Source organism: Lotus japonicus, chromosome 1 (assembly GCF_012489685.1).
Source record: "Lotus japonicus ecotype B-129 chromosome 1, LjGifu_v1.2".
NCBI classification, from domain to species: Eukaryota; Viridiplantae; Streptophyta; class Magnoliopsida; order Fabales; family Fabaceae; genus Lotus; species Lotus japonicus.
Window position 1 is genome coordinate 67,228,751 of NC_080041.1, and position 17,619 is coordinate 67,246,369.

At 36.4% G+C, this 17,619-nt stretch overlaps 2 protein-coding genes and 1 pseudogene across 2 annotated transcripts; 1 reads left to right on the forward strand and 2 right to left on the reverse strand.

Annotated features, from left to right (window-relative positions):
* The first annotated feature begins 942 nt into the window (after positions 1 to 942).
* LOC130740910 (glucose-6-phosphate isomerase, cytosolic 1) lies at positions 943 to 8,819 on the forward strand. The gene is made up of 23 exons (XM_057593633.1): positions 943 to 1,187; positions 1,273 to 1,349; positions 1,446 to 1,527; positions 1,753 to 1,800; positions 1,933 to 2,088; positions 2,176 to 2,272; positions 2,457 to 2,499; positions 2,661 to 2,728; positions 2,816 to 2,900; positions 3,151 to 3,199; positions 3,634 to 3,706; positions 3,809 to 3,869; positions 4,322 to 4,388; positions 5,092 to 5,148; positions 5,246 to 5,299; positions 5,390 to 5,518; positions 6,182 to 6,245; positions 6,346 to 6,419; positions 6,676 to 6,729; positions 6,807 to 6,875; positions 7,490 to 7,579; positions 7,759 to 7,866; positions 8,440 to 8,819. Exons 1-23 carry the CDS (start codon positions 1,137 to 1,139, stop codon positions 8,488 to 8,490), a joined length of 1,707 nt encoding a protein of 568 aa, XP_057449616.1. The 5' UTR covers positions 943 to 1,136; the 3' UTR covers positions 8,491 to 8,819.
* A 1,863-nt stretch (positions 8,820 to 10,682) lies between these two features.
* Positions 10,683 to 12,633, reverse strand: LOC130740934 (alcohol dehydrogenase 1-like; annotated as a pseudogene).
* Positions 12,634 to 14,616: 1,983 nt separating this feature from the next.
* On the reverse strand, positions 14,617 to 17,296 carry LOC130740921 (alcohol dehydrogenase 1-like). Its single transcript, XM_057593645.1, has 9 exons — positions 17,125 to 17,296; positions 16,506 to 16,642; positions 16,366 to 16,412; positions 15,830 to 16,238; positions 15,660 to 15,735; positions 15,488 to 15,549; positions 15,273 to 15,368; positions 15,018 to 15,179; positions 14,617 to 14,925 (listed from the first exon to the last, which is right to left on the reverse strand). The coding sequence occupies exons 1-9, from the start codon at positions 17,159 to 17,161 to the stop codon at positions 14,809 to 14,811; spliced, it is 1,143 nt and encodes a 380-aa protein (XP_057449628.1). The 5' UTR covers positions 17,162 to 17,296; the 3' UTR covers positions 14,617 to 14,808.
* Positions 17,297 to 17,619: the final 323 nt, after the last annotated feature.

Here is a 17,619-nt window from a genome sequence, read left to right on the forward strand (position 1 = left end):
CCGAGGGGAACGCGGAGCCTCACGAATACCAGCAATCATTGTCTGCAAGTCGGATTCCATGACAACAACATTATCATCTATCAGGTGATCTGACAGTCGAAGGTTCGCCATACACAGAGCATTACGAGCACACCCCACCCACCACAACGTGACAGTCGAAGGTTCGCCATACACAGAGAATGAATAGAAAAGTAAATATAATGTTTAAATAATTACTATTTTATATAAATCTTAATTTAATATCTATACATCTTTTTTTGTTAAATAAAATTCAAGGTAAAGGGAATTGTGTATAGTTTAAGATAAGGAAAACTGTCAAACTCAAAGCACTCACAGAAAACTTACATTTACCTTACTACAAGTGGATGATGGTTCGCACCAACAACTTATTAAGTACGAGACCTATCATGCTCCAATAAACTAACCCCTCAAGATAATATCTATACATCTTAAATTAAGGTATTTTCAAAATCATGTAAATTCATAACTTTTCTTTTTGGGTCTTTGATAGTATCCCGACTTCTCTTAAGTGTAAGATTAATCTCGTTCGAAAAACTATGATATCTCTCGACAAATAACATTGTTCTAATGTTCAAACTTATGTTATCACCCTTATAAGAGTCTAACTTGTAGATTGCTTAGCCAACACCTTGTTCGTTTATGTTATTTTATAACTGTTATATGATGACTTACGGAATGAAACACCGAATAATATAAGACTTTTATCTCAATTAAGGGTGGTGACATGAATCAGAGCATACATTTGTTTTCCTAAGTATCCAGAACTAACGGTCATGAGACTAATTTTCTAAGGCTCTGAAATTAAGTTAAATGAATAGACCTCTCTTAACGAATGCTTCTCAAAGACGCATCATTAGATACTTAAAAAAGTCCAACTATCTAACATGCAACAACTCTCATATACCGTTGGCCCATATTTTTACTTGATAATCCATGTTGAGGCCTAATGGCCTATATTCTATTCTCACCTTTTGTGGTTCGTTCAATTGAATAGCGATAGCAATCAACTCAAATCTCTTCCCATGCTCTCGCCGCCGATCAACCGTGTCTGACCGCACCTCCGCCGCCGCTCGCCTCAAAAGAACACACTGATTCTCCTTCTTCCACAAACAAAAATGGCTTCATCCACTCTCATCTCTGACACTCAGCAATGGAACGAGTTGAAGGTAACCGAACCATGTTCATCAGTCGTTTCTCATTACTCACTCAAATCTCAAGATTATCACTAAATTCAGCGTTTCCTTTGAGCAGGTTCATGTGGAGAGCATCAAGAAGACCCATCTTCGTGATCTATTGAGTGATGATGGGAGGTGCCAATCGATGCTTGTGTAAGATTTAAAAATACTTTCTTTCTTTGTAGATGCTGTTAATTAATACATTAAAATTGAAACTTTCTGATTTTGCATGTTATTATTATTATGCAGTGATTTTGATGACATTCTGCTGGACTATTCAAGGCAACAAGCCACCCCTGAAACAATCCAGAAGCTTTTTAACTTGGCTGAGGTTGGTATTTTCATAGTTATTGATTTCGCGATTAGTCGGTCACTAATCGTCCCCGAAGGATAACTCAAGGGATAAGAGTTAGTTGGGTGACATATGGGTTGAGGAGGGGAGGTATGGGGATTGATGCTGGAGGGTGTAATTTATATTTCCGATGTAATAAAAAAAATTGTTACTAATCACAAAAAGGGCCTCATGGTTATTGTTTCTGGTGTTAATGTTGTGTAGGCTGCATCCCTCAAAGAAAAGATTAACCGCATGTTCAGCGGGGAACATGTAAGTGATGTTGTGTTTTACTCATTCATTATAAATTTCAATTTAGCAAAGTGTGATACAACTGAAATGGATCCTCATGCTGAATGTGCTGATGTTATTGTCATTTTTGGATGATGTTGGATTCACATGCAGATTAACAGTACTGAGGATAGGTCGGTGCTTCACGTAGCCCTTCGTGCTGCAAGGGATGCTGTTATACAAAGTGATGGGAAAAATGTTGTTCCTGAAGTTTGGTCTGTTCTTGACAAGATCAAGGAGTTCTCTGACCGGGTTCGCAGTGGATCCTGGGTAATTTGCTACTCCTGTATCCAAAATGGATGTTTGTTGAACAATTGATTGAGCTGGTACGTATTAACTACTAAGTCTATTGTTTAGGTTGGAGCTACAGGAAAGGCCCTGAAGGATGTTGTGGCAGTTGGTATTGGTGGCAGTTTCTTAGGTCCACTCTTTGTACACACTGCACTTCAAACAGGTTGGGTGATTATTACCAATTCTCTTTAGTCGTAGTAGTTGTTCGATCAAAAAAATTCCGTCCTATTTTGTATTGACACATAAAAATATGTGCTTGCTCACAAATATTATGTGGTATTTTGTGATATCACTGTCATTAGTTGACTATGAGAATTTGTGTTGAAAATGTTTTTGTCACCTTGCAGATCCTGAAGCTATTGAATCTGCACGGGGTCGCCAACTGCGCTTGTAAGTATATTATGGTAGTGATTTTTCCAAAGTGTGATTTCAAGGTTTGACTTACTGTGACTTTATGATATTTTTCGTTTCCGAATCTAGCTTAACATAGCTACATATCTTATTATAGTTCCATAAAATCAATCTCATCCTTTGTTTTAATCTATCTGCAGTCTTGCAAATGTTGATCCTATTGACGTTGCTAGAAATATCACTGGATTAAATCCTGAAACAACTCTCGGTAAATATCACTGGATCATATGTATAGTAGATACATAGGCATGGAGGTTTATCTTGCATGTCTTAATGTTCCTTATAATGATTGCAGTTGTGATTGTTTCAAAGACTTTTACAACAGCTGAAACCATGCTGAATGCTCGAACTCTCAGAGAATGGATTTCATCTGCACTTGGGTAAGTGTAATATTTACGTTAGTGTTTCAGTGTAGGCATTTGTTGGGGGGTCTGCAGTTTTCTTCCTTTTTTATGCAGAAACTTGTAGAACCGAAATTGGAAAATATACTTCTAGACTTCTTGTAATATACATCTCATCCCACACATTCTAAATATACGAACAGTTTGTTTAAAAGATAGAAAGTGTTCAATAATCAAAATTGACTGTGATAATGAATTGAAGAGTGTCTCATGATATGGTTATTTTCAGGCCCTCTGCAGTTGCAAAGCATATGGTGGCTGTTAGCACAAATCTCACGGTATTACCATACTTTACTTTTGTGGCATTAGCTGACTAAGTTGTCTTGAATATGTATTTCTTCGATTATTCATAAATCAAGTTCTTTTCTGCTTTCAACCGGTCATTATTGTTTGCTCGATACATTTACATGTCTTGCTTCGGATATCTTTTAATGCGTACATCGTTCGAAATCACTCACAACTCTCTTGCTCGCTTGAATCATTTTCCAAATTGTGTATCCTTGGTGGGTTTATTTATGTCAAAGTTTTTGAACTACAGCAAATGATAATGAAATAATAAAACTATATCGTAAGATTACAACGGGGTGGAGTTCTATGAGTTAATGTTTATCTGGTACTATTCTTGTACTATAAAGGTCATGAGACATGCATTTATCCATCTGTAATTATGGCTGAACCTGACTATTTTCCCCTACTTTAATTTCTGAAACAGCTTGTGGAAAAGTTTGGTATTGATCCTAACAATGCTTTTGCATTTTGGGACTGGGTTGGTGGTCGGTATAGTGGTGAGTAATATTTCTTCTATTTCCTCCTACCACTCTCATCCTTAAAGTACATTTGAGGGTTTCAACAGATTTGATTACCATGATCTGAAATGCGGCTTGCAGTTTGCAGTGCTGTCGGTGTGTTGCCGTTATCTCTACAGTACGGCTTTTCAGCAATTGAGAAGTATGTCTCTCGTTATTGATATCATCCTAATCTATAGGAACTTCTTTTTCCTAGAAATAGTATTATTTACTTTGGTTTGATTTGAATTACTGTATTATTGACAATTCGTGTCTATTACACCCTAGAGTAAGATTAGGACAAGGTTGGACAAGCTTCATCATGCATCACCTTCTTCATCCTTTAAAAATAATCAACTTCGTAATTAAATTAAGGGTTCTTATAAGAGTTCCTCTGATATATATGCTATTCATGACCTTTTCATAATTTGATAAAGTTTAGTTAGGTCCCCCCTCTTGTATGCGTCATGGTTCAAATATTTATTGCATAATATTGACACTGGTTGTGAAATACAACTTACTTTTGAATCTAACTTTTGTAAGAAATTAAGGCACTTATTTAGATATTTATCTACGATGCTTCCATTTTTTATTCTGATGGTCTTTTGCCCTCAGGTTCTTAAAGGGGGCTTCCAGCATTGATCAACATTTCTATTCACAGCCATTTGAAAAGAACATCCCTGTAAGTGCTCCTTTGCTAACCATTTTATAATTTGGAGTTTTCTCGTACATGTGCACCTCTGCACATTCAAACATAATTTTTTCTGGTGTTCGAAATAGTGCACACTGGTTATCCTTCCACTGTGGTTTCAGTGTAATATAATTTTGGGTTTTAATGTTTTATATGGATCTCCCTATTGGAACAATTTTAATACTTTAAGTATTTTTATTCATGCCTTGAAATCTAATCAAAAGTAATATTGATTTTTGACAGATTTAATACGGAATGGGGAGCTCCTTTTAGTTGATTTTTTCCCTCTCCTTTTCCCCTTGTTTCTTTTTCTGTTGGGAGGATAACTAATCCCTAGCTCTGGACATTTCTTCTCTCTTAATACATTCCTTATTTTTGGGATGGGTGGGGATTTGACAGTTTTTTTAATCAGAAGTAACGTTAATTTTTGACAGTTTTGAAGAGGGAATTTTTCCTCCCTCCAGTCTCTTTTGCCATTAGGAGGATTACTGATCCTCTTGCTCTAGACTTATCTTCTCTCTTAGTATATTCCTTTTCTGAGGGGGGGGGGGGGGAGTGGTCGGTGGTTAGGAATTTGGCTTACTGTAACTTTTCTAGATCCCTTGATTCAAGGACCTTGGGTTCTCTTGTTAAGATGTTCTGTACTTATGTCAAATACACAATGAGATGCTCTGACATTTTATGAGTACTCCAGGTGCTTCTGGGTTTATTGAGCGTTTGGAATGTTTCATTTCTTGGATATCCTGCCAGAGTACGTACTTATCTATGTTCTCATTAGAAATGTTTAATAGGTTTCTTTGTTCTTAGCCGGCTTTGTCAAAAAAATGTGACATCTGGTACTCTTCCAGGCCATCTTACCTTATAGTCAAGCTCTTGAGAAGCTTGCCCCACACATTCAACAGGCAAGTTTGTTGCAGCACTGTGCTTGAATGTTGTTTTAATGCCATTTTATTTTTTTTATAATAATTTTTATTTCTATTTTCTTACATTAGGTTAGCATGGAGAGCAATGGCAAGGGTGTTTCAATTGATGGTGTTCCTCTACCATTTGAGGCTGGTGAAATTGATTTTGGTGAACCAGGAACTAATGGGCAGCATAGCTTTTACCAGCTCATACATCAGGTGATATACTTATAGCTCATAATTTTTCTTTAGCTTGAAAGGCTTAATAAACTTATGTTAAAAGCTTTACATGGAAATACTACTTGTCTGATAGATTTACCAATGTTAAAATTAGAGCTCAAAAGTCTATGCTAATATAGTGTTTACAGTTAATTTTAGTTTTAAAATCACTCAATGAGATATGTCTACTATTGCATGTTGTGCTTGACATTTCAATTCAATTTTTGTCCTGTTTTGAATGCTAATCCTTCAGTCAAATTATAGATTATGATATGGGCATAAATAAATTCAGGAAGAAATTGCATAGGATATTTGAAGTCCAAGAGCACACTTTTTCTCCTTAAATTTCCAATTGTGACATTTCTGTATACTGCTTGCACAACTTTGTGATTTATTAGGCCAACCCATTATTTAGTCTTTCCGTTGCTGATTTCAATTTTCTGCTCGTGATAAGGTGAAAAAGGTGGGGGAAGCATATTTAATTAACATAGCACCACAAATCAGTAGTTATACCAATTTAGAATCTTATTTGATTTTCTTCTCTTTGCCTCTATTGCAGCTTTAAGTGAAAAGCTTTGCTTCCTTTGATTTGATATCTTTCAGTATACAATTTTTTTATTGACAAACTATGTTGTTGAGAAACTTGTGCCTCCTTACTTGTAGGGGCGTGTGATTCCTTGTGATTTTATTGGAGTTGTAAAAAGTCAGCAACCTGTCTCTCTGAAAGGTAAAGAGTATGAAGTAACATTATGGAGTTTTGTCATTGTTGTTGGCTGGTTTGAGAGTCAAGGCTCTGATACTACTTTAGCAATGCATTTTATAACCAGGTGAAGTGGTGAGTAACCATGATGAGCTAATGTCCAACTATTTTGCTCAGCCTGATGCCCTTGCATATGGGAAGGTACATTTATCCTTTGCTTTTTTCTTCCTAACTACATAATATGTTCTATAGAAGTCTGTGTTGACTTTATTATCTTTATTGTAAATCATATGTAACAATCTTTCCATATAGAGAGTAACTGAGAATCTAAGATGCAGACTCAGACAGCCCAGAACTAATTACTTATAGCTACATTTTTCAGCTGTGGACTAGAATTTTATACTAGTATTCTCCTGATTTATCATGAGGAATATGACCATCTGTCACTTTCTTGCAGACAGCTGAACAGCTGCAAAAGGAAAATGTTTCCCCACATCTTATTCCTCACAAGGTGATTTCCCTTCTGCTAACAATGGAATCGATAGTCCTTACACCATGCTTCATTTCCTTTTTTTTTCCAATCTGCAGACATTCAGCGGAAACCGTCCTTCTATCAGCCTTCTGCTTCCGTCATTGAATTCTTACAATATTGGGCAGGTACTGAGCTCACTAGGTCGCAATTACTGATTACTAATGGTTGTTTCTTGTTCATACAAGTTTGATTGTTTCAGTTATTTCTTTTGTTGTGCATGTTCAACTGAAAAATTAGGTGGTTATGTTTACAATAATGTATTGAATTTATTTATCCATACCCTTGAAAAATGGGAGACCATTTAGTTCATTCGTGCTCTCTTAGAGAACTGTCACATTCCTAACTAGGCATGGACACCGTATAAAACGTTTGAACTGGAAGGAATCCTTGTTTGTGGCTATGCCTTGGGTGAATTCAAATATATGTATTAACAGTTCAATAGCTATTGCATTTTATTTATTTATTGTCCCTTGGAAATCTAGTTAGATTAAGTGGGTCCATTTAATATGAGAAAACACTAGGAAGCATTCACTTTGCAAGGATCCTATTGGGTATTTTTTGCTTTTGTTTCCTCTACTTAAGTTGGTCACATACCTTTCTCATGATATGAGAGACTCATTTGTCAGTCTGCTTTCCATGATGCGATCACTCATCAATGTCAGTTTATGTTCTCTTGATATGATGATCTATGCAAATTACTTTATTGGTCCTAATTTCGTTTGTGCTCTATGTTCCTCAGTTGTTGGCAATATATGAACACAGAATTGCCGTAGAGGGTTTCATTTGGGGAATCAATTCTTTTGATCAGTGGGGAGTAGAGCTGGGGAAGGTATGTTTTCGATATTAGCTACCTTATCGTGAACCGACTTCCAACTCTTATTTACACTCAAACACACACCCGCACCCACCCCCGCGCGCACACATATGCACTGTAACTTCAACGCTAGTTTTCTACCCACTGTTTTTTCACTTGGTTTTTTCTTCTGACCATATTTAATGAAAATGCAGTCACTGGCTACTCAAGTTAGAAAGCAACTTAATGCTTCTCGTACTAAAGGAGAACCAGTTCAGGGCTTTAATTTCAGTACTACAACAGTGTTGACAAGATATCTTCAGGTATGAAAATCCATTATCCTTCTTAAAGAAAGGAAGAACTATATATTGTTTTGTAATCAAATGTTTAAAATGTTATTTCTGAAAAAGGGCCGTCTACTTATAGCATGTTTGGATCAATTTATTTTTCTTCATAATCAATTCTAGCACCCAAAAGCTATTTACAGAAGTCTCCCCCAGAATTTATTTTGACTTTAGGATCAATTGTAGAATGATTTCCAAACATGCATTTAGTCTTAGTGTCTTGGTGCATGTTTCGAAATGCTCCTGTAATTGATTAGACAGCCAAAATCAATTATGTGAAGAAGCTTATGTGTCTAGCTTTTGAATGTCAGAATTTTTTCTGAAAAAAGAAACTAATCCAAACATGTTATTAGTCATATTGAAGACTAACAGTCATGATTCTAAGTTAAAGTGACGATTACATAGAACTTTTTATCATTGATAATAATACCAATCGTAAGTGGGATCAGGGTAGGGTCTTTATGCCTTAGGGTAGAACATTATTGGATTACTTGTTAATATCCATTTAGATTGCCGGTAGAATTAATGACAACTTTTATTTTCACGTGGCAGGCAAGTTCGGAGGTCCCTGCAGATCTGCCAACTTCTTTGCCAAAAATATAAGTACATTTTTGCTGATTGTTTTTTCAACTATGCAAATAAATAAAAATATCATCTTGTGAACCTTTATTTACAGCATGTCTAGGGGCATGTTTTAACATCCTCACCTTTTTTTCTTTGTTCAGCTCGTTTCTCGGTTTTTCTTTGCTTTTTTGTTGAGTTATCTCCTGCTGAGAATGAATACCGTTTTGGATTGTAATATTTGTTTGGAGTGGAGCTTATCCTGTTTTGTTGTAAACACAGCTTGGTTTGCTAGATATTCATAGAAAATTTGAGCTCATTTGTAACATGTTTCAATGTCATTAGTAAAGAGGGATGTCTTGACCTATAAAGCCTGCCAAATTGTTAAGCTTAATTAGTCCAAAAACTTTATATCCTATATTGATTGTGATGTTCTAGTTCTTTGTAGGCATATAATTTTGGTATGCTAGGAGGATGTAATGGGCTTCATACTTTTGGTTTTGAAGTTTGAAGTTTCGAAATGTTTTTTCTGAAGTTCCAATTCCAATTTTATGCTCCATACTCTTTGTAGGCATTTAGTTAAATTTATGTTTTATAATAAAAGGGTTAAATATGTTTTTAGTCCCTGGTTTTTAAAGAGAATCAAATTAGGCCCTTGTAAAAAATCATTTGCAAAATTGCAATAGACTATTAAATTGTTTCTTAATCAAATTTGGTCCAAAAGCTAAATAAGTTCCTACGTGTATCAATTTGGACCAACCTACTTTTCCACAGCATCTCACGTATCTTACATTGTATTTTTTTTCATCCACATATTTTTTTTGTCAGCCAGCTCTTCCCCGCCATCATCTTCCTCTTCCTCCTACCCATCACCACACTCGCCTCCTTGCACTCTCCTCTTATCCCCCCTCCCCCTCTTGAACTTTAAAATCTCACATTTAATCCCCTTTCCCCTTCCCAACCAAATCAATGTTTCAACCCCTCAAAATTGAACCCATAAATTAAACCGTATCTTAAATTTGGTACAATCACAATTAGGAGATAGATTGGGAAGCAAATTTCGATGCCTCTTCTTCACTTTGCTGCACAATTGGCAACATTGATTGAGAATCAACATTATCGGTTCATCGGTTGAGGAACTTTGTCAAGTGGGGAATACATACTATGTTAAAGTGGGACAGCAGGGTTGATCTTTGCTACACATCCAGCATGAAGGACAGTTTATTCACTGAATTAGAAGTACCAACAAAATGGTATATTGGCTTTCCCTTTATTTAGAATCTAGTCTGGTTATCATTGATCATCACACCCCGATCGGTGTTGAATTTGAGAAGATCACACATGTTGCTCTCTTCTGACTTACAATGTGGACATTCACCACATTCTCATGTGAATACAGGGAGGGCATGGTCCCCTGGTTTCAAATGGGTCACAACCTCACCTACGCTCTCCACAATCCTAAATAACATGATACCAACATTATTAGTAAGGTTTAACCAAAGGAAAATGATATGTGGCACGAGACGAAATTTGTCTCTATGCCTTCTCTCATTCTTAGTGGCCATTAAATTATAGTTTTAATATTGCTTCAATGTTATTTATTGTTTTTTTTTACGGGATCAATGTTAATTTAATTCAATGTTATTTATTGTTAAATAAAATTAATTGGTTGAATTGATTGTTCGTTGAATTTGTGGAGAAAAATATTCAAGCCATATATCACTGCTGATCATAAATTCTTGCCTTTTTGATACATTGTTTCATATTCAACAATGATATATGACTCAATACTTTCCTCCACGAATTCAATGTATATTCAATTTAACCAATCAGTTTTATTTTACAATAAATAGCATTGAAGCATATATTAAAACTATAATTTAATGGCAATACGAATGAGAGAAGACATAGAAACGAATTTCGTCTTGTCGCACATATCATTTTCCATTTATGATATGTGATTGTGTGTGTAAGTTCAATATTTAAAAGAAAAGCATACCCCCTCATCTTCATGGCCAAATATTCGAGGAAACAATGAAGTTTGACCCTGAAAGAGGGAGAAAATGAAGATCATGCTAAATTGCTTCAATACATAACAAGACATTGTAAAATATAAAATCATCACAAGAGCAAATGCCTAATCATTCTCTAAATTCAAACTTCACAAATCCTCACAAATTCAGTATCCTAAGGGATAAAATATAAAATCATCTTTGTTCAAAATATAAAATATGCACAACCAGAAACAGAACTCAGTCCCCTAATAGGGACTCACACATCATTGTTTTAAGGTTTTACTCCTCCATGCGGATGATGCATCTGATGGACTGCCCTTTCAACATGTAGTCAAAAGCTTTGTTGATCTCTGAGAATGGAACTGTGTGGGTGATGAATTTCTCCAGTTCAAGTTCCTGCACCATAAGATGAATCACATTAGCAACACAATAGTACTAGTTCTACTTGAAAGACTTTAGGAAGATCAATTTATAAGGTTACTTACCCCTTTCATGTACTTCTCCACGACATTAGGAAGATCAGTGCGGGGTTTGTAGTTGCCATAGAAGGTGCCCTTAAGTGTCCTCTCATTCAAGAAATTCACAGGATGAGTTTTGAATGCATCATCTTTGTTTGGCACTCCAACAAGTACAGCAACACCCCAACCCTGAACAAAAGAAGAAGAAATCAATCAAGATTAGGCCTTGGTTTATATAAACTCTTTAGCAACAAAGATATAAGAGTTCTGCTTTTACGTACATCATGGACACATTCGAATGCAGATGGCCTGGATGCTGCCAGTGCATTCAACAGCCCGATCCACACCTCCATTGGTCATTTCAGCAATTACCTACACACCAGCATTCACATTTTTAATTCATAGCATCAGAATATGAAAGTCTAAACTGGAAAAGCATTGCTTTAAGACAACATAACTATAACAAATAATATGAAATTATCAATGAATTAACCTCTTGTACAGGTTTGTCGTGATCTTTTGGGTTCACGAACTCATTGACTCCAAACTTCTTGGCTGCCAACAATAATAAAACCAGAAATACAATCAATAATTGAATATCCACTTCATTTATGTTGAGCTGAATCTTCAAGCATTTGTATGGAAGAAGAAGAAGAAGAAGAAGAAGAAGAAGAAGAAGAAGAAGAAGAAATCAGTTTACCTTCTTCAAATCGGCTGGAAACTAAATCAACCCCAATGATTCTTGATGCACCAGAAATCCTTGCCCCTTCCGCAGCCTAAATTTCAAGTCAATATTAGCCTTTATAAGTTGCTGTAAAAAGTATAAGTATAACATATGCACACACAAAAGCAAAAGGCATAAGGGGAACATACAGCAAGGCCAACAGCTCCAAGTCCAAAGATGGCAATAGAAGAACCAGGTTTTGGTTTTGCAACATTGACAGTGGCACCAAAACCTGTGCATATTCCACAACTGAGAATACAAACTTTGTCAAGTGGGGCAGCAGGGTTGATCTTTGCAACACATCCAGCATGAAGAACTGTGTATTCACTGAATGTTGAGGTACCAACAAAATGGTATATGGGTTTTCCTTTTATGGAGAATCTACTCTGGTTGTCACTGATCATGACACCCCTATCAGTGTTGATCCTAAGAAGATCACACATGTTGCTCTCCTCTGATTTGCAATGTGGGCATTCACCACATTCTCCTGTGAATACTGGGAGAGCATGGTCCCCTGGTTTCAGATGAGTAACACCTTCGCCTACACTCTCCACAATGCTGAATAACATCATAACAACATTATTAGTAAGGTTTAACCAAAAGCATTCCATGTTGAAACCATATAAACTTAAGAAATATGAACCAAATTTATCAAAAAGGCAAGGATTTATAATCATTAATTGTGTGCACAAGTGTTATATTCAAAAGAGAAACATACCCTCCAGCTTCATGACCAAATATACGAGGAAACAATGGAGTCTGACCCTGAAACAATGGGAAAATGAAGATCTATGTTAAACTTGAGCTAAATATAAACAGAATGTTGAGTGAGTAATGCAAGTGTGTTGTTTGTTACCTTAGCTTCCCAGAAGTAAACATCAGTGTGGCAGAGGGATGTGTAGAGTATCTTGAGACGCACTTCTCCGGCTTGCGGTGGCGCCACCTCCACTTCTTCAATCACAAGCGGCTTCCCCGCCTCCCATGAAACCGCAGCTAGTACATTTCAAAACAGGACATTCATTCATTCCATTAGCAATACAGAAGGATCAGAAACAGTTAACTAACAGAATTTACAATTTTCTTTATTTACTCAGAAGGATCAGAAAAAAGGGAATTAAAATTTTCTGGATACAGAAGAAAAATCAGCTAAATAGATCAAAACTTTGTTCAACATTTGAAGCTAAATGGAGTTTAATTAGCCATAAAAAGTGTGAAGAATATGTCCCATCCAGAAATTAGATTAGTTAGAAGATTAGATATTGATGAATGATGATAATAGTTAGTTTTAGTGTAAACCCGAAAAATCAATGCCTATAAAGTAAAATAAGTAAACTAGAAATAGAGCAGGTAGCAGATAGATAGATAGATAGATCAAAACAGAACAGAAGGAAAGATTAGAGTGGATGATGATTGTGTCACTGACCTCTGCATTTGATGACCTGACCATCTGTGCTCGACATAGCTAGCTTTCACAAATTAAGATGAACTGAGAATATGATTTGATGAGTGAGCTGGTAATAAATTTGTATTTGTTTGTGGAAGAAACTGTGAGTCCTTAGTTTTTGTGGCGTTCCACCATGATTTTGGCTTAACGTTGATTTTGCACCGTGTATCCAAACATCCACGGAGTTAGCCAGACGTGAAAATGTTTGGATATTCATGTATAACTAATATATGTGTTAGTTTTCCCTACATGACTAGCCTAAACTTTTCTTGAAGAATGTCTACTATTGCTACTAACATGCTCTTCAGCCAGGGGCTGGTACTTTCAGGTTGGTAACTCACTGAAGCTTGGAATGCCAATTAATTCTGCTTTCAACACAGCTTTACTCACCTGGGCCTCTTGGGTAGAGAATACAATTAACACAAACAGGACAAGAGTATTCTTCCGTACCTTTGAATCATCTCACTGGAGGTAAGTTTTAACACCATTTTTATCTATTTGTTTTGCAAGTTTATAGATGAGACAATGACTAAACATAACCAAATTAAGGGTTTATTTCTCTATTCTCTTGGCAACACAAGGGCCATCAAACTTAATGGTAGGCGCAAAGTGTGAACTATAAGAGTTAAGGCTTATAGCATGTTTGGAAATCTTTCTGCAATTAAGAATCAATTCTAGTGAGAAACTTATGTGAATAGCTTTTGGATTTCAAAATTGATTCTGTGGAAAGAGAAGTTAGTCAAACATGCTATTAATATGCTTATCTTTGTGGCAGTGGACAGAACCGCCACGCTTGCAAGGTGGCCCGAAGGCCTTGGAAGAGAACAAATGGCAGGGACAAGAGTCCAATTTCAGACATGATCAACAGAGTTGTGAAAAAAAATGACTGTTCCTGTGACAGTTCTGCATGTTACACCCATGGGAGCATATAGGAGTGATGGACATGTGGGTACATGGAGTGACAAGCCATCTGTGCCAGATTGCAGTCATTGGTGTCTACCTGGTGTTCCTGATATGTGGAACGAAATTCTCTTCTCATATTTGCTACCAAAAGATGGAGCAAATTAACATCAAAGCTGGTAACATATAGCTACATTTAGTCTTTGTATTAATTGATGTTGTTTTCAAATTCAACTGTAAACATTATAAGCACTGATCCCTTTTAACTTGAGAATTCATCTGTGGAACCAATGTTTATGCTAAACAAAGATACTAGAACTGTAATGTTCCTGTGCCAATCCTTGGATGATTGAAGTATACATTTAATCTAATTGCATCTTAAAATATTCCCCATCTTGTTGCATAAAGCTATCCAGACTTCACCCTTATAAACATCTTCAAATGCAATTTACAAACTTTCACACAAGCTCCTAGACTCCTAAATATCAAAGACAGCACCAGTTCTTAGATTATTAACCTTGCAAATAGTCAAAACGAAGCTCTCCGTTTAACTTTAGATTATTAACCTCAGACAACGTTTTAACTTTAGAATGATGAAAATAAATTATTAACTAGAACAGCAGCAAATTGAAAAAAGCCACATTTTATTTATTCTGTATTAGACAAGCCCAGAAGCAAAGGCCCTGCCATTCTATACATTCAAACATCACAAATTTCATAATCCTCCTAAGGGATTATTTATATATGCCTTTTTTCTTTCACAACCAGAAAGAGAACTCAGTCCCCAAATAGGGACTCACACATCATTGTTTTTGGGTTTTACTCCTCCATGCGGATGATGCATCTGATGGACTCTCCTTTCAGCATGTAATCAAAAGCTTTGTTAATCTCAGAGAACGAAACTGTGTGGGTGATGAATTTCTCCAGTTCAAGTTCCTGCAAAAGTATCACCATAAGATGCTTAGCAACAAAATTGTACTAGTTCTACTTGAATGACTTTAGGAAAATCATTTTATAAGCTTAATTACCCCTCTCATGTACATCTCTACAACATTAGGAAGATCAGTGCGGGGTTTGTAGTTGCCATAGAAGGTGCCCTTAAGAGTCCTCTCATTCAAGAAATTCACAGGATGAGTTTTGAATGCATCATCTTTGTTTGGCACTCCAACAAGTACAGCAACACCCCAACCCTGTGAAAAAGAAGAAGAAATCAATCAAGATTAGGCCTTGGTTTATAGGAACTCTTCAGCAACATAGAATAAAAGAGTTCTGCTTTCGCATACATCATGGACACATTCAAATGCAGAGATCATGGCCTGGATGCTGCCAGTGCATTCAACAGCACGATCCACACCTCCATTGGTCATTTCAGCAATTACCTGCACACCAGCATTCACATTTTTAATTCATAGCATCAGAATGTGAAAGTATAAGTTGGAAAAGCATAGCTTTAAGTCAACGTAAATATAACATAATATGAAATTTTCAATGAATTAACCTCTTGTACAGGTTTGTCGTGATCTTTTGGGTTCACGAACTCATTGACTCCAAACTTCTTGGCTGCCAACAAGAATAAAACCAGAAATACAATCAAGAATTGAATATCCACTTCATTTATGTTGAGCTGAATCTTCAAGCATTTTGTATGGAAGAAGAAGAAAACATTTTACCTCCTTCAAATCGGCTGGAAACTAAATCAACCCCAATGATTCTTGATGCACCAGAAACCCTTGCCCCTTCAGCAGCCTAAATTTTTTGTCAATATTAGCCTCTATGAGTTGCTATAAAAAGTATAAGTATAACACATGCACACACAAAAGCAAAAGGCAAGGTAACATACAGCAAGGCCAACAGCTCCAAGTCCAAAGATGGCAACAGAAGAACCAGGTTTTGGTTTTGCAACATTGACAGTAGCACCAAAACCTGTGCATATTCCACAACTGAGAATACAAACTTTGTCAAGTGGGGCAGCAGGGTTGATCTTTGCAACACATCCAGCATGGAGAACTGTGTATTCACTGAATGTTGAGGTACCAACAAAATGGTATATGGGTTTTCCTTTTATGGAGAATCTACTCTGGTTGTCACTGATCATGACACCCCTATCAGTGTTGATCCTAAGAAGATCACACATGTTGCTCTCCTCTGATTTGCAATGTGGGCATTCACCACATTCTCCTGTGAATACTGGGAGAGCATGGTCCCCTGGTTTCAGATGAGTCACACCTTCGCCTACGCTCTCCACAATGCTGAATAACATCATGCCAACATTTTTAGTAAGGTTTAACCAAAAGTATTTCATGTTCAAACAAATGTATCAAAAAGGCATAGATTTATGATATGTGATTGTGTGCTATACTCAGAAGAGAAACATACCCTCCAGCTTCATGACCAAATATCCGAGGAAACAATGGAGTCTGACCCTGAAACAAGGGGAAAATGAAGATCATATTAAACAACTTGAGCTAAATATAAATAGAATGTAGAGTGGGTAATGCAAGTTTATTGTTTGTTACCTTAGCTTCCCAGAAGTAAACATCAGTGTGGCAAAGGGAGGTGTAGAGTATCTTCAGACGCACTTCACCGGCCTGCGGCGGCGCCACCTCCACTTCTTCAATCACTAGTGGCTTCCCTGCCTCCCATGAAACCGCGGCTAGTACATTTCCAAGTTCCAACAAATCAACCAAGACACACAGTTAGCAACACATTATCACTGAATTTATAGCCATACCCTCGAATATTCAACAATAAGAAACAGTGCTCAACAAAATTTATAATTTTCTATTTATACAGAGAAGGATCTAAAAAGAGGGAAAGGGTTTTAAAAATTTTCTGGATAGAATAAAAAATCAGCGAAATAGATCAAAACTTTGTTAAACATTTGAAGTTAAGTAGCCATCAAGAGTTTAAGTGGCCATAAAAAAGTGTGAAGAACATGTCTGATCCAGAAATTAGATTAGTTAGAAGATTAGATATTGATGAATGATGATCATAGTTAGTTTTAGTGTAAACCTGAAAAATCAATTCCTATAAAGTAAAATAAGTAAACTAGAAATAGAGCAGGTAGCAGATAGATAGATAGATCAAAACAGAACAGAAGGAAAGATTAGAGTGGATGATGATTGTGTCACTGACCTCTGCATTTGATGACTTGACCAGCTGTGGTCGACATAGCTATAGCTTTCAGAAATTAAGATGAACTGAGAATGAATTGATGAGTGAGCTGGTAATGAATGGTATTTGTTTGTGGAAGAAACTGTGAGTCCGTGAAGGTTATTTATAGAGATAGAAGGAGAAACTAAACCACCGAAAAATGGATTTTTAAAACAAACAAACGTACTGTGTAGAATAAGAATACCGCTATCCCTGCTCTTGTTTTATTTCCAAGCGGCGCCTTAAGGTTTAGGACACATAGCCAGCCACGTTGTAAAACTATTGCTGGTTTCTAGTTTCTTCCTTCCTTCCTTGTTTAGGAAATTCCTAATCAAATGGTATTACACAAGTGGCTAGTTAGTTTTCTCTGATTTTTCTTTTCCTTGTTTAGGAACTTCCTTTTTTTTTTTATGGTTGTTTAGGGACTTCCTAATCACAATTGTGGGGCACCATCAAGTGGCAATAACATAATAATTA

Bases quoted from the DNA above. Each gene is read 5' to 3' on its own strand.
- LOC130740910 (XM_057593633.1), top strand. From the start codon at position 1,137: ATGGCTTCATCCACTCTCATCTCTGACACTCAGCAATGGAACGAGTTG. The intron at 4,389-5,091 runs GTAAGTGCTCCT...TGAGTACTCCAG, and splicing joins CATTTGAAAAGAACATCCCT to GTGCTTCTGGGTTTATTGAG. The intron at 5,149-5,245 runs GTACGTACTTAT...GTACTCTTCCAG, and splicing joins TTCTTGGATATCCTGCCAGA to GCCATCTTACCTTATAGTCA.
- LOC130740921 (XM_057593645.1), bottom strand. From the start codon at position 17,161: ATGTCGACCACAGCTGGTCAAGTCATCAAATGCAGAG. The intron at 15,736-15,829 runs GTATGTTACCTT...CAAAAAATTTAG, and splicing joins TTGGAGCTGTTGGCCTTGCT to GCTGCTGAAGGGGCAAGGGT. The intron at 15,180-15,272 runs GTATGCGAAAGC...TCTTTTTCACAG, and splicing joins CATTTGAATGTGTCCATGAT to GGTTGGGGTGTTGCTGTACT.